Below are 15,649 nucleotides of genomic sequence, written 5' to 3'. Positions count from 1 at the left end.
CTGCTTTTATTATCCAGAGTCTGAAACTCACAGAATAACTTCAAAGGTATATGATATAATGGGGTGATCAAAGTAGTGAGACAGAAGCAGAGAGTGACATATGAAGCCAATAGAAAGAAAACAAAAATCACTTTGGACTATTTGTGTGCGTGTGTGTGTGTGTGTGTGTGTGTGTGTGCGCGTGCGTGCGTGTGTGTGTGTGTGTGTGTGTGTGAACACTAGATGGTAGCTGGATTATTATCTGGGTGTTTTTGTTATTGTACAAAAATATCTTAAGTGCAGACTCTGCAGATAACTGGTTGCAGGTGCACTTCTGGGTCATGAGCTACATTCAGATCTCTAAAAGCTCTGAGGGATGAAATGTTGATAGAGATGTGTTTCCCTCATTTATTATCAGATTAAATGTAATTTATGACAGCTGAGATGGATTGCGGCGCCCTTACAACCCTTAATAGAGTAGATACACAGAAACTGCAGTAGCCTTCAGAGCCAGCTTTTTCTTCAGCAGTGGAGTCTTGTGTGATGCATACAGGCCATACTTATTGTTTTCTTTGAGACAAATGTACCTGCTGATTCCAGGTCTTTCTGTAGCTGTCCACAAGTGCTCCTCTGATTATTCACTCCTCTGTCTGAATCTTGCAGGGGGCATGTGGTCGTGGCGGGTTTATAGTGAAATTATGTTTTTTCCTCTTCTTCTGGATTATTGCCCCAACAGTTTTCACTGGAACCTGGAACAGTTTAGAAATTATTATCAGTATGTTTTGCAAAAATAAGGTTGTAAAGATCTTGAGAGAGCTCACTGGTTTTACCCATCATGAGATGTTTCTTGTTAGACACCTGGTTAATGAGCCCCTTTAGAAATAGTTCAATACTTATTTCATATATACACCAAAACAAAACAGTATATATACTGCATGCTTTGATCTGGAGCATGTATCAGAGGGAGCGGCAGGAACAGGTTGTGACCATGGTGTGATGGTTTGCAGAGCTGATGTCTGTTCGTTTCTCGACTCTTGATTTGTACTGAATGAATTTGGCAGCAGTGATTTTTTTTTTCTGCTGTCCTCACTGTCCTCTATAGTCTGTCCTTGTCCTGTTTGGTGGCTGATCCAAACCATACAGTGATGGATGAGCAAAGAACTGACTGTGTTACTGCAGAGCAGAAATGTTTCAACAGCTTCTAAGACTGGTTGAACTTCCTGAGCTGGCAGAGGAAGTGGATGCTCTGCCAGGCCTTTTCTGATGATTGTGTCTCTATTGGGGGACCACTTCAGATCCTGGGAGACCGTGGATCCCAGAAACCTGGAGGTTTCCATAGCACACACTGTGCTGCTGTGTATGGAGAGGGGTTCCTCCTGAAGGCCACGGTCATTCCTACAGTTCTGAGCGTATTCACCTCGAGGTTACTCTGACTGCACCACAGAGCCACACTCACTGCCGTCCTAGATGAGTCTAAATGCTGTCATGTGATCTGCAAACTGTACTGTGTACAGGGAGAAGAGCAGAGGAGAGAGGACACACCCCTGGGGCGGATTGGTAAACCTGCAGTGAAACTCACTGAGGTCGTCCCACTGTGGTGGGATGGTCATGTCCCGGAGAGCGCTCTACACTGACGCAGCTGAAAACCAATTTTTCTGCTTTTCAGACAAAAACCAAATTTTGGGGCAGTCCTTTTCAGAACACGTACTCCACCTGTCTGAAATTATTTAGGTTAATTAATTAATTAACTAGGTTAATTTAATGTTACTTTAACTTACTTTGAATTAGGCACGTTTTAGCCACAATATCCAATTAACCTCCAACCCAGTGCTCTACATTAAAACCACCATCGATGTGTGTACTACATTGACATGCACATTGTGATTATACTATATGGTGAATATCTCTTCTGTGTTAGAATATAAGAATCTCGTGTGATTTATTTTGTCCACTCTGACAGGGTAAGAAACTTCCTCCCAACATAGACGAGAATGCAGAGGAGGGAGATGTGTCTGACGAGGACAGTGCTGATGAAATGGAGGATGACTGTAAGCTGATCAATGGGGATGTATGTACCTATCTGGTATCTATTTGTTCAGTCTAGCAAAACAATTTGCGTCCTTTTGTCCAGCTGATGAAATGTGAGGTATGCTTGTATTTCTTGTTGCTAATGCTTCATGTCCCTCTCCCATTTTGCACTGGTTCCTTTATGATATCCAGATTCTGATCTGACTATATGTATAATTCATATTATTATGCAGAGTCTTACTCCCACATCTGAAATGTGTTACATCACTAACATGAATTATGTAATGTTATGTATCGCTGCATCTTTGCTCCTTGTTTGAAATATGGGTTTCTGCATGATGGGTTTTTTTCCCCCCGTCTGCTCAGACCTGGTTATCGTTATCCAAGTATTCTTACAAATGACATAATGCCTGTCAACCTCAATGAACACTCATAATATAATCCTGTCGTTACCTCCTAAGACCTGAACTCTTTCATAGCATGCATTTTTAATTTATCTTTGATATTTGAGCTGATTGGGACCTGATGAATGGAAAAACAAAGAATTACCAGATTTTTGTTTTTTTTTTACCTGGTTTTTGTTTCTAAGAAAAGTGAGAGCCACATATGAGGATATTCGTTTAAAATTTCGATAGAACAGTAGCAGTATAATGTCCTCGTAAGTGGCTATCAGGCCCTTGTAGAGCAAAATTTAGTATTTTGGTCTAAATAACCCAAAATGTGATGTCCACATATGTGGACTCCAGGTCCTAGGAGGTTAAAGACAGTATATAAGAATGACATTTTACACCACATCTGGAATGGGTTATATCACTGACACAGTTGTGCTCTGTGTTATGTAACATGATGAAACCTGACCTTTGGATGGCCTCTGGAGGAATGCTGCTGTGCTTTTGCTTCCTGTTCTTTCTAATCAGACAAATAAGGCCATGATTCTCTGACAACAGTATTTCTTATAAATCAGCAGTATAATGCATCATAAAACAGTGTAATGATTTCACAATCTTTAATCCAAGGCATAATGTGGTCTATATGATTAGAAGTATAAGGTGGCATAAGATAGTATAATAATCTCACAACTCTAGGATGTTGATTTAATCAGTTAAGTAGCAGCCTGGGTTGTTAACAAGTTTCAGCATGTGCTGATGGAATTAACAGCAGGCTAGTTTCATTAGAGGAGCAACAATGAGACCACCCTCTAAACAGGAATGGATGCACAGGTGGAGGCCACTCACATTCATTCTCTTCGTCTGTTCTGAACGTTTTTCACTACCTTTGCATTTGGCTAGGGTCAGTATCAATACTGGTAACATGAGGCAGTACCTGGACCGTACAGAGGTAGCACAGGTAGTCCGACTCCTCCAAGATAGAACTTCAGCATGTGCCATTCCCAGAAGTTTTCCTTTATCTGCCAGCACAGTCTCAAGACCATGGAGGAGATTCCAGGAGACAGGCAGCTACTCGAGGCACCTGGACAGGGTCCTTAACCCTCAGCAGGAACAGAATCTGCTCCTTTATGCAAGGAGTCACAGGATCAGCACTCCAAGAGCTACAAACTGACTCCAGCAGGCTGCTGGTGGGAATGTCTCTGACAACACACCGTCCTCTAGTGCGCCCTGTGCTCACTGCTCGGCACTGTGGAAAATGATTGGCATTGTCTCGTGGTGGCAGGTCCACTGCTGGTGTCCTGTGCTTTGTACAGAGGAAAGCAGGTTCACCCTGAGCACATGTGACAGATATGAAAGGGTCTGGAGAAGCTGTGGAGAACATTATGCTGCCTGTGACATCATTCAGCATGATCAGTTTGATAGTGGGTCAGTGGTGGTCTGGGGAGGCATATCCAATGGAGGGGCCCACAGACCTGTATAGGCTGGGCAATGACACCCTGCTTGTCACTAAGATGAAATCCTGGGACCTGTTAGACCCTACACTGGTGCAGTGGCCCCGGGTGCATGAACATCCTCGTGTGTTGAGAGTATGCAGACAGTTCCTGGTGGACGAAGGAATTGAATGGGCGTTTAACAGCCAGCATGTTCGGCTGACCTAAATTCAGTAGAACACCAGAACTGTTTTCAAAGTGAGCAGTGTTAATGATACTGATGTGTTACTGTGTTACCAATATTACTGATACCATGATGCTTAAAGGTTGTGACAGGGAAGAAAATGATACATAAAAACAAGAGTGCAAACAGCAACAAAAAGAGTGACCTTAAAAATGTCATCCCAGACCTGTGTACTTTGAGGTCCTCTAGGAAAGTGTCACAAAATAAATTAATGTCCACATTACATATCCTGTAATTCATTACAGATGATATAAATCTATCTCAATAAGACAGTTTTAGAGTTGCTGACTTTTTCACCTGTTGTGTCACAGCTGAAATGAATCTGTTTAATTCCTCCTCCAGATGTCAGCTGACAGAAAGCAAATAGAGAACATGGCCAAGAAGAAGCTTGACAACTTGATGAAGGAATCCAAGATCCGAGACAGAGAGGATCCAGACAGCTTTACCATCACAGCCCTCCCTCCTGCTGGGAAGACCATGGATAAAACTTGCAGTAAGGTAAACACAGAGAGCAAATGTTTTGTCTCAGTATCCATTTCAACCACCCACAGAGGGCGCCATAGGGGTCGGGTGAAGTGTGTGCTTGGCGGCAGCCAAAGGCAGAGGCCCCGGCAGACTGATTACTAGCTTCCAAGTCTAGCGACTGGGACATGGAACGTCACCTCTCTGGTGGGGAAAGAGACTGAGCCTGAACCGAGCTGTTTGTGAGGTTGAGACGTAACGCCTAGATATTGGCTTGGGTTCTGGAACCAGCATTGTGGAGAGGGGCTGGACTCTGTCCCAGTCTGGGTTTGCCCTCGATGAGAGGCAGCGACTGGGGTGGGATACCAAGATTGGAGTTTTTGCCAGTGTCCAATAAGGTTTGCTCGCTGCGCTTTTGGGTCAGGGAACGGGTACTGACTGTTCTCTGTACTTATGTGCAGAATAACCGGCTTTCTTGGAGTCCCTGGGTGGGGGTGCTCGAGGGTGCTCCACATGAAGACTCTGTTGTCCTACTCAAAGATTTTAGCTCTCACATGAGACCTGAAGGGGCACAATTGGGGGAACGCCCTTCTTGGCAATCCAAACTGTTCATAACGAACACCATGCTCGAACATAAGAGTGTACATAAGTCCTCGTGGCACCAGGACACCTTAGGTCACAGGACCACAGGACCTCCTTAATCCCATTGACATGTCTTCTTTAGAGAAACAGACTCATCCATCGCTGGGGGCGAGGTCACTGAGGCAGTGGAGTGGTTCACAGCTGAGTGTGAAGCGATGGGAAGAGAATCATCACCTCCAAGTCGCAGGCCATGGTCCTAAACCAGAAAAGGGTGGAATTTAAGTATCTTGGGGTCTTGTGAGTGAGGGTGAGTGGGACATTGACAGACAGATTGGGGCTGCAGTGGCAGTGATGTAGTCGTTGCACTGGTCTGTTCTGGTGAAAAGAGAGCTGAGTGTAAAAGCAAAGCTCTCGATTTACTGGTCAATCCAAAGGGTGACTGGCCCCTCCCTTAGAGAGAGGGTGAGGAGGTATGCTGTCCAGGAGGGGCTCAGACTAGAGCTGCTCCACAACGAAAGGAGCCAGTTGAGGTGGTTTGGGCATCTGACAAGGATGCGTGCTCGGCACCATCCCACCAGGAGAAGCCCGGGGCAGACCCAGGACACACTGGAGAGATTATATTCAATGCAATTTTATTTATACAGCTCCAAATTACAACAGGAGTCACCTCAAGACTCTTTATACTGTAAGGTAAACCCCTTACAATAATACAGAGAAAACACCAACGATCATGTGACTCATATGCACTAAAAACAAGTTATTTAGTGCATATGGGACAATAATCTGTGTATGAATTGCACTCAAATTCTAAAAATCTATTGAATTTATGGACCCACAGACCAGTGAGTACAACAAAAAAGTGGATACACCAAACAACTAATAATTTCACTGTGTCTCATGTTTTCTGCTGATCTGGAAGTCCAAATGAGACGAGTAGGAAGAGGAAAGAGTACAACGTTGAACCGTGTAACACCTTCCAATAGGGTTGAAACTTTGTGGGAAACAAATTCCGAGGCAAGAGAACAATAATTTCATGTTTGTTAAAATAAGAAGGCTAAATCAAAACGATCTCCAAGTATAAAGTCATGATTGACATTAAGTTTGATTACACATAGCTTTTTTTTTTTCTGCGTTTCCTGTAGTTTGCGTGTGAGGTTGGGCACCACTGTGGGAGAAATCAGTGCTCTCCGACTTCACTGGCATAAATGTAATAATTCATGTTTTCTTCCTTTAGAATCTTTGAGATGCACCTAAATTATCTCTCCATATCTATCGTGAGCCACAGTTTTGATGGATTTTTTTCATCTCTTTAAAGTTGAGATTGTGTTCCACATTTAAGTATTTGCCTTCCAGTATGAGGTGGAAATGTAGCTAGTGATACCTTTATTTTCTTTATTTCTTTAAAACATACATTACTCCTCTCTTGTCAGGGTAAACGTAAGGATGCGATGGACACAGCAGATGAGGCTTTTCCAAGCAGCAACAAGCGCTCAGGCCGCTCCTTCATAGAGAGCTTCTCTAAACGCAAGGTAAACTCTCCTGTTGTCTCATTCAGTTTTCTGCTTCTGTGAGGACGACAAACACTGACACTGTAGAACTGACATGTTGACACAGAGTTTGCATTATTATGAGTTATTGCTTGGTTCAGGTGAAGACAGCATATCTAAGCATATTTAAATATAAGCACACTAATTAAGAGAGTTGCTTTTTGTTAGTTAAAGTAGGATTCAATTAATCTATTAATGTCATCTTTATGTATTTGATATTGACTAGACTGGCACTCTTACAAAAGATGGTTAACCTGCATTCATTTATTTGCATCCTTTGTTGTGATGACTAAAAGACTTCCTTAAAATTAAGTTTATGTCTGTTATTATTCATTTAATCAAAAGCGTCCATGATGGTTTAAAATGTTATCTTCTTGTCTTTTCAAAATGAAAGAAAAACTTTGAACAGTCTCGTGTGCTTCCTCACTCCTCACAGAAAAAGGCATCCAAGCTGAAGAAGGTCTCAAGCTTTGAAGACACAGACACAGACCAAGAAAGCACAAGTAGTGCTTCACGTGCCCCGCTGCATCACAACAAGTATGACACACCAACGCACCAGTGTTTCATTCAGACACACAGTCTCCATGCAGAAAGGTTAACAAAGAAGTGCTGTCAGTAAAAAGTTCAGACGGAACTTTTGAGTCTGTTATATATTCAGATCATATTTATTTTGTAACTGTGGGTATTGTAGAAAAATCTGATTATCAGACAAATCTGAAACTTACCAAATGTGGCAGCTTTCAAAGGGTCTGAACATTTTCAGAATGCTTCACTGTGCTGATCACATACAGGCATACCCACTGCAACACAGCAGTGCCGCCAGTCTCTAGTCTCATCAGGTTATTTTGACGAATGCTAAATCACCAGAAATATAAGCTTCATGTGAAACCATTGTGAGACTTTGCCTCACCCTGTCATGTGACCTATTGAGATCACCTGACGCAAGGTGTGAGTGGGCGTTAAGGCGTCTGGGAAGGATTTCAAAACTGGATTATAGATGGCAGACAGTTGGTGTCATAAGCTGTTCAAGGATGGTCATCCACAGTGGACATAGATACTTCTTTCACTCCTCTTTCAGTCTTCTCTGTCCAAAATGTGAACATTGGATTCCTTTGACCTTTAGATGCAGATGGACAGCTGAGTTTTGTCCTGTGGCTCTTCTGTGTTGTGCTATGTGTTTATAGAGTAGCTGTTTGGTTTCTCCACTGTAGAGGTCTGAGCACTCCTCGCTGCACAGCACACACTATGTTGTTTACTTTGTGTTTGGGAGATTTGTCTTTGGGATGAACCAGTTTGTGTCTGAGTGTGTGGCTGTTTGTCATTGTTCTGTGTGTCGTACTGTTTCTCCCTAGTTGCTTCTTTCCCACCACTGTACTAATTTGATGAAAACCCAATTAAGCCCAATGTTTTAAGAGCTTTCTTTACATGTGTGTGTTCCTTTTATTTCCCTTCTAGCTCTTTCTGACTGAGGGAACAGTTTTTCCTCTATGTTCAGGGTTCTGATGATTTTGTGTTCCAGAGGTTGGTGGGAGTCAAAGAGTAGGTACTGGTCTCTGCGTGTTTGCTTCCAGTTAAAAAAAATAATTCAATCGTCTGATTATGTAGACGAGAGGTTATTTTGTTGAGAAGATCAAACACTTTATAAGGAAAAGTCCTGAAAATCTGTAATGCTGTACCACCATTTTCCTGCTCCTGCATACGAGCTGAAATCAGCTGATTGTAGTGTAAGTGTGCAGAAGCAAAAGCCACTCAGTCTGTGTGAGGTGTGTCTAACTGGTTCCCTTTGTCTTTCTTTTTAGTGGTCCAATATCCACAATTTTCTAGATAGAATTTTCACATTTTGTGTGATGGTAGATCAAAAACAGCTTGAGCTGATGCAATTTTGTTGAAAATCAGGTCAAGGTCATACCCAATGTAAAAATCAGCAAGAACTTTACGTTACTGACAATTTTTTATGGATTGTTCAAAACATATACCAGGCCTCGAGGGACACGAACACCTTGGTTGGCTAAGCGTTTGACTCTGACTGTCATGGCTGGTGCCCGAGTTCAAAGTTTAACTCAAAAAAAGAAACTATATCGAGTAAAATATCATAAGAAAGGGTATAGAGAGGGGTGTACACCACACTTTCTACTTTTTCAATACAATGCCTAATACTAGCCTTTTGGGATATTACATCTTTGTGTGGATCTAAACAGACCGTAAGCAAGAACAGTCATTATTTACACACATGGACAGAGGTCCAAAAAATAAATGAATGAAACTACAGGAACACACTTTAGGTTTGAACCCTGTTCAGCTCTATCCTATGATGAAACATTTCTATCCTGATGGGAGTGGTCAGGGTGACAGTGCATCGCCTGGAGGACCTGAGCGCCCACTAAAAGGTTTCAGCTCAAATGAACACCTGTGTTTCGCTGACACGTTCACCAACACTTGAACCAGCCACATCCCCTGAGACTCTAAGACTCAAAATCAACTCTGTGTGATGTTTTTTTCCTTATCTTGCCAGCTGTTTCCACACATGTGTCACCTTTTGTCTTTTGTCTATTCTACAGAAAGAAGAAAACCATGAAGCTGTCCAGAGCTCTGTCAGATCTAGTCAAATACACGCGGTCTGTGGGTCTCTATGACATCGAAGCACAAGGTTAGCAAATGTATTTTCACTGCACAAAGCTTAGTTTATAGTGACAGTGCCCTATAAGTAGGGATGGGGAATTGATCATTATCAGCTATCGATTTGATTATTTATCAGTTCTCTTATCGATTCTTGTTGGCTCTGCTTTGAGAGTCAACCATTGCTAAGCAGCATGTCAAAGGGATTACATTTGTATAAATTCATTGCTTGCTGTGAGGTCAAATATCTGTGCATGTTGGAGGTAGTTCCACTCTTTGTTGTTGGTCCTTACTCAAAAAATGAATGCATTACACAGAACACCTTTCTTAAACGTAATGCAGCATATTACTTAATTGCTCCCAGAGAAAAGTAACTTATTACACTACTCAATACATTACTTTCCTGCGAAACTCTTCATTACTATTTAACAGTATAAAGCTATACGCTACAGTCCCACACACCGACACAAATCTCTATCCTAATGCTATTTTGTTGATAGCATGATGCAGAAATGAAAACCAGGGCAAAGTGATTCTACAGTAGAAACATGAACAGGTAGCAACTGAGGCTGCAGCCTAACTGCTCATCACTGCTGGTTTTACCTGTTGAAGTTGAAGGTCTGGCTGCTGGGCTGTGATCGGCAGCTTTAACATCACTCTTGGTTCTTGGCTAGCTTAGCCAAAGTTATATTAGCAGCATAATGCAGTTTCTTCTGTGCTCTATGCACTCGCATCCTTTGCGCAGTAAAAATAAAATAAATGTCCGTATCCACTCGGTGCACCATGTTGTGATTTTCCTCTTCCTGCACATGAACTGAAGTGCAAGTGGAACTGAGATCAAAAGGCAAGCAGTCTAACAATTCCAAGGAACTGAACCACTGGTTCTCTACAAAAACCAGTTCTCAGTTTCCCATCCCTAACTATAAGTGTAATGTACCTACTACTGCATTTTCTTTACTTGGAAAGTTTATGAGCCTCAGGAAGAAAACTGTGCTATCCTTGGCAGCTAACTGTGGCTGGCAGGTATCATCTCTGAGTGAGACTAAAGCCCACCAGGTGATGCAGCAAAAAGCATCGTCCTTCATTCAGTTCAACCAGCGGCAGCTGTCCCGCATCTATCCTTCCTCGTACCGTGTGGACTCCTCCAACTTCAACCCTCAGCCCTTCTGGAATGCTGGGTGCCAGCTTGGTATGAATGTTGAAACTATATTCAGTATGGCCAAACATTTAGTGTAATGTTTTAATGTAGCAGATTATGAGGGATGCTTTCAGTTTGTCATGACTAAACTAATGTAGGTGGTGCTCATGCCAATTGGTTTTCCCTCAGTGGTTGTTACCTAGCATATTAAAGGTTTCCAATCTATGAACAATGAAATGAAATGCTTTGATTTCAGTTGCACTCAACTACCAGTCTGAAGGCCGGGTCCTCCAACTCAACAGAGCCAAATTCTATAGTAATGGCAACTGTGGCTACATCCTCAAACCGGCCTTCATGAGCGAAGGTATTTCACTAGTTTGTCATTTTTCAGTGTGTTATCAGTTTCATTGCCTTTCATTAGTTTTGATGCTTATTTTTGGTTAATGTGAGAGTGGAGGAAGATGGAGAAAGAGATATCATCCATAACTGTACAGGACATGTAGCAAGAAGAAGAATTAAAGAGGCTGTGCATCTTTCCATGTTTGTTTGTTTGTTTGTTTTTAACTGAGCAGGTCCCTAACTGCTTCTAATTTTTCAGTATTTAGTTTATTTAATGCTCTCCCTCTCCTCTACTGTTCTTTAGTTCACTTGAGTTTTCCAGTGTTTTGTGTAGAGAACCAGATAGGCTCAGACTGGATGTGTGTGTCCTGCTTTTTATAATATCACAAAATAAAGTTTAAAAAATTCATAGTTGAAGTGGTTGACATTTGTCATTTTATTACAATAAGTGAAGAATCACAAGTAGAGTGTAATCATTTTACCCACTGCAGGTGCCTTTAACCCCAACGTGGAAGACCCCATTCCTGGTCAGATGAAGAAACAGCTGGTGTTAAAGGTCATTAGTGGACAACAGCTGCCAAAACCCAAAGACTCAATGCTGGGAGACCGAGGAGAGGTAGGACCACAGACTAGATTTATAGGATTGAACTTCCACGTTGAACTGAATGAATATGGGATAAATCTGTAATCATCCTTACAAGCAGCACCTCCTCATAATGTCTTTTTGCAGAGAAGGCGCCTTACTTTTAGTCTGAATGATTTATGGGCAGGCCAATGTAAGCTATTTGCTGTTCTATGGGTATTTGTAGGGCTGGGTATCACCACTGATTTCTACAACTGATTCAAATTCACAAGGTTTCGATTCAATTTATAATCCTGATCATTTATCTTTTATATGTACTTCTAAATTAATGTTACGTCCCTCTGCAGCCCCTAATCTCTTCAGTGGGTTGAGCTGTTGCTAATTGACCACACCTGACCAGGTATGGACAAAAGGATACCTGAGGCAGGCTTTCAGGAAGCCTCACTAGCCTTGCCTTGGTGGTACCAGCCATGTTAGCCAACCTGCTATGCATTTTAGGATTAAAACCTCTTCTCACCTACAATCTGGTGTTTGTCTCCTTATTTATGTTGCGGCTTTTGAGACGGGTCGTAACAATTAAAAATGTTAAATGTTAAACAATTTGACTGTTTTTCTGCAATTACAAACTCAGTGTAAACTATCAATGTATAAAAACAAAGCTGACACTGTGAGACTTCATCAGAGGTGTGAGGATCACAGCCGATGCCTTTGTGTCAAAGTAACTGAGGATAAAAACAGAAAAACATGAAGGAGATTTTCCAGGCCTGACATTTTATAGCAGATAACCTAAATTATTCTGCAGTAGATCAAAACTGAAGAAAACCATGAATCAGCATCTGAACATTACCTGAAGCTGCTGAAGTGAAGCAGAGCAAAGTTAGAGATGTTTGATTACAGACACAGCTGAGCAATCATTTGTAAAAGTTTAAGTTTCTTAGGTATTGAACAGCAGAAATGAGATTTCATGGTCCCAACTTTGTGGTAGCAATTTGGGGATGGCTCCTTCTTGTTCCAACATGACAGCACAAAGATATGTATGAGAGAGTTTGGGGTCGAAGAACTTCGTGGACCTGCACAGTCTTGACCTCAACCTGATAAAAACCTTTAATTAAAGCAGAGACTGCAAGTTAGGCCTGACCTCTGACTGCTGAAAGAATGGTCAAAATTGTAGATGTCTTAAAGCTGTGCAATGTCTTTCTGACAGATCATTGATCCCTTTGTGGAAGTGGAGATCATTGGCCTCCCAGTGGATTGCTGCAAGGAACAGACCAGAGTGGTGGATGATAATGGTGGGTCTCCATTTAGTCATGAAATGTCAATTGTATTTAAACGGTGCATTTCAATTTCTCAAACTCAATGTGCTTGACACACAGAAGAAAACGACATAAAAACCGATGTAGGTTTACAATGAAAACAGATAAAATAAACTTTACAAAGAGATAAAATACATATAAACATATACAGCTAGAGTGATGCCGTCCATTGATTTCTGAAGTCTTGACTTCAGCACTTCTGCCAAGGGGCGGATCTGACCGAGAGACAGACTGCAAGCTTATTAGCTGATGACTGATGATTGACAAGTCGTTAGCCAATGAGTGTGTGGTTTCATACTACAGGTAATCATCCATCTTAAACATGGTATGACCGAGAAAAAAACAGTGTTTCTCATTTAGTATGAGTCAGAACGAGTGGCTCAGCCTATAAACTCAGCCAAGAAGAAGTGTTTAAAGAGGTTAGGTCATGACTGGAAGTCTTTTTGCAACCACAGCTGTTTCCATCTGTTGGATTTTAGATAAAAACAAGTTTCCACATGACATCCCAACATGAAGCTGTTTATGGACTCCAACTGTTTTTACCTTTTAAACTCTGCAGAATTTTCTGCTTCCTGAGCCTTTGATGCCATAAATGCAGTACATAGTTAAGTATTTGGTTTAAATCTGATAAAGGTCAGACCTGTGTCCCAGCATTGCTAAACAGAAATGTTAACATTTGGGGCCCAGCTCTTTAACAGTTACCTGTGATGTCTCCGTAGTGTTTTAAACATGGGATTGAATTCATTTTGAAAGAGTGACCTTAGCCTCAGTATTGAAAGGTTTATGTGCTTTGAAAGACATCACCGTGGGTGTAAAGGTAACTGCAGTTCAGACATATTAAACTGAATGAACTCATTCATACAGCAGTTTGAAAATACAATATCACCACCTGAAATAATAACACGTTCAGAAAGCTGAATGGGGATCTCATTAGACAGTTAATGGTGCTCAAGATTGCTTTTGTGACGCACACAGGCAAAAATTATATATATAAAAAACAACAGAGGAGCTTTGCTATCAGTGATGTAGTTTCTTGCTAATAGATGCTGGGTTTTTTTTTTTGTTTGTTCTTTTGGAACAGCTAACTAGTTTTTGCTGACCTCTAGTGGTGTGCAAATCCATGTCAGGGTGAACTTGTAGGAGTAATGTCAGGAAATTCAACTAAACATGTCAGCTGAAAGCACCGTGCAAATGAAGCTTACTGCAAGTTCAACCTTGCAATTCCTGTGAAGCAGACGCTTCTTGCAGCTTCTAAAAGTAGTCGAGAGTTTTCTGTGGACACTCGCAGTCACGTCAATGTCCAGGTGTTTGCATGTAGACATCTGTGGTTTGTTGTTGTGCTTTGTACATATATAATATAATATAATATAATATAATATAATATGGTGAATCTGTGTATATAGTTTGACAGCTTTCTGATATATACTTGACGAGCCCAGCAAGACGAGACATGCACAGGCAGCACCAAAAACTCTCTCTCTCAAACACACCCTGAATAATTGATGAGTGCAAAGATAATTTGCCCTGTCTCTATTACTCTTTTATATGCCCGTTTGCCAAAATGCTGTCCTCTTATCTGCCTTACTCTTATTGTGCTATCTATCATATTATTTCTCCTATCTGCTCTTGCTTTGCACTCACCTCCCACACATATCTCCCCTATCCCATCCCTTCTGCATCCCTATTTGGGATGGTTCTGTAGGTTTCAACCCGATGTGGGAGGAGACTTTGGTGTTCATGGTTCACATGCCCGAGCTGGCCCTGATTCGTTTCCTTGTGTGGGATCATGACCCAATTGGCCAGGACTTCATTGGCCAGCGAACCATTGCCTTTAACAGCATGATGCCAGGTAAGACATGGTGCTGCTTTTGAATGATACTAACACTTGTTCAAGGTTTTCTGCTGTGTTTTAGTGATTATATACTTAAACAAGGAACTCGAACCGGAAACTCACTATACAAACTCACTATACATCTACTATATATAACTAATTTGGTGCTCTTGATTCCGAGTCTCTGCTAACATCATGTCAATTGATAGTTTTGCTGCTGGTTGAGCTGGTATTTATTGGGTATTTGGCTACAGCTATTCCTTTGTGGCTGTTATATTTGAGTCCCTGATAAGGCAGCTGTCTCTGACATTTTTGTATGCAGGCTATCGCCATGTGTACTTGGAAGGAATGGAGGAAGCTTCCATCTTTGTTCATGTAGCTGTTAATGACGTCACTGGTAAGGTGGGTATTACTGCAGAAACCAGCTTAAAGTCTTGCTCACCTTTGCTCTCAAACAGAAATGTTCATGAAAGCGTTGTGCACTGACAGCTTTTACAGATGTTCTTGTAATAAGATAAGATAAGATAACCTTTATTAGTCCCACACGTGGGAAATTTGTTTTGTCACAGCAGGAAGTGGACAGTGCAAAAGTTATGAAGCAAAAATTAGAATACAATAAGAATAAATACAGTACACAACTGTACAGAATAGAATAAAATGAATGAATATATATATGAATAATGAATGAATAAAATGAATATACAATAATGAATATACAGTACAGTATACAGTAATGAATATACAATAAACTTTACCTTAGATTATTTCACCAAAAACCAAGTTATAATACCAAAATCTGTGTTTTGGTATTATTATTATTATTATTATTATTATTCTACTACTACTACTACTAATACTAATACTAATAATAATAATAATAATAATAATAATAATAATAATAATAATAATAATAATTGTTATTAAACTGTTTTTCTACAAAAACTTCTTTTCATTTTCTTTTTGAAATATTGTTTGAAAATACAAAAAACCTAGAAACAAAACAAAACTTGTCAGTACTTATGATTAGGAGACTTTCTAATAGCAGAATATCCACTCCAATCTTAGCCACTCGTCCTTGCCTCCTTTTGTTTATTGCTTTGTGGTTATTTCAGCAAAAACTGAACTATGAACTATGTAACCTAGACCATATTCAGACATGTAAAATATA

The 15,649-nt window shown here is 40.9% G+C and overlaps 1 protein-coding gene across 10 annotated transcripts in view; it reads left to right on the top strand.

Annotated features, from left to right (window-relative positions):
- plch2a (phospholipase C, eta 2a) overlaps positions 1-15,649 on the top strand; it is a 163,020-nt gene that overhangs the window by 134,953 nt on the left and 12,418 nt on the right. For all 10 annotated transcript variants that reach the window (XM_014340221.2, XM_042228677.1, XM_042228679.1 and 7 more), the window contains exons 10-20: positions 1,940-2,047; positions 4,413-4,568; positions 6,545-6,643; positions 7,098-7,198; positions 9,220-9,308; positions 10,284-10,466; positions 10,672-10,779; positions 11,246-11,370; positions 12,542-12,626; positions 14,353-14,499; positions 14,804-14,883. In XM_014340221.2, the coding sequence (XP_014195707.2) occupies positions 1,940-2,047; positions 4,413-4,568; positions 6,545-6,643; positions 7,098-7,198; positions 9,220-9,308; positions 10,284-10,466; positions 10,672-10,779; positions 11,246-11,370; positions 12,542-12,626; positions 14,353-14,499; positions 14,804-14,883 (1,281 nt within the window). The remainder of the gene's footprint in view (positions 1-1,939; positions 2,048-4,412; positions 4,569-6,544; positions 6,644-7,097; positions 7,199-9,219; positions 9,309-10,283; positions 10,467-10,671; positions 10,780-11,245; positions 11,371-12,541; positions 12,627-14,352; positions 14,500-14,803; positions 14,884-15,649) is intronic.

This window comes from Haplochromis burtoni, unplaced genomic scaffold (genome assembly GCF_018398535.1).
Source record: "Haplochromis burtoni strain Fernald_Lab_line unplaced genomic scaffold, NCSU_Asbu1 Contig_342, whole genome shotgun sequence".
NCBI classification, from domain to species: domain Eukaryota; kingdom Metazoa; phylum Chordata; class Actinopteri; order Cichliformes; family Cichlidae; genus Haplochromis; species Haplochromis burtoni.
Note: the sequence above shows the minus strand (reverse complement) of the source record. Positions and strands in the feature narration are given on the sequence as shown.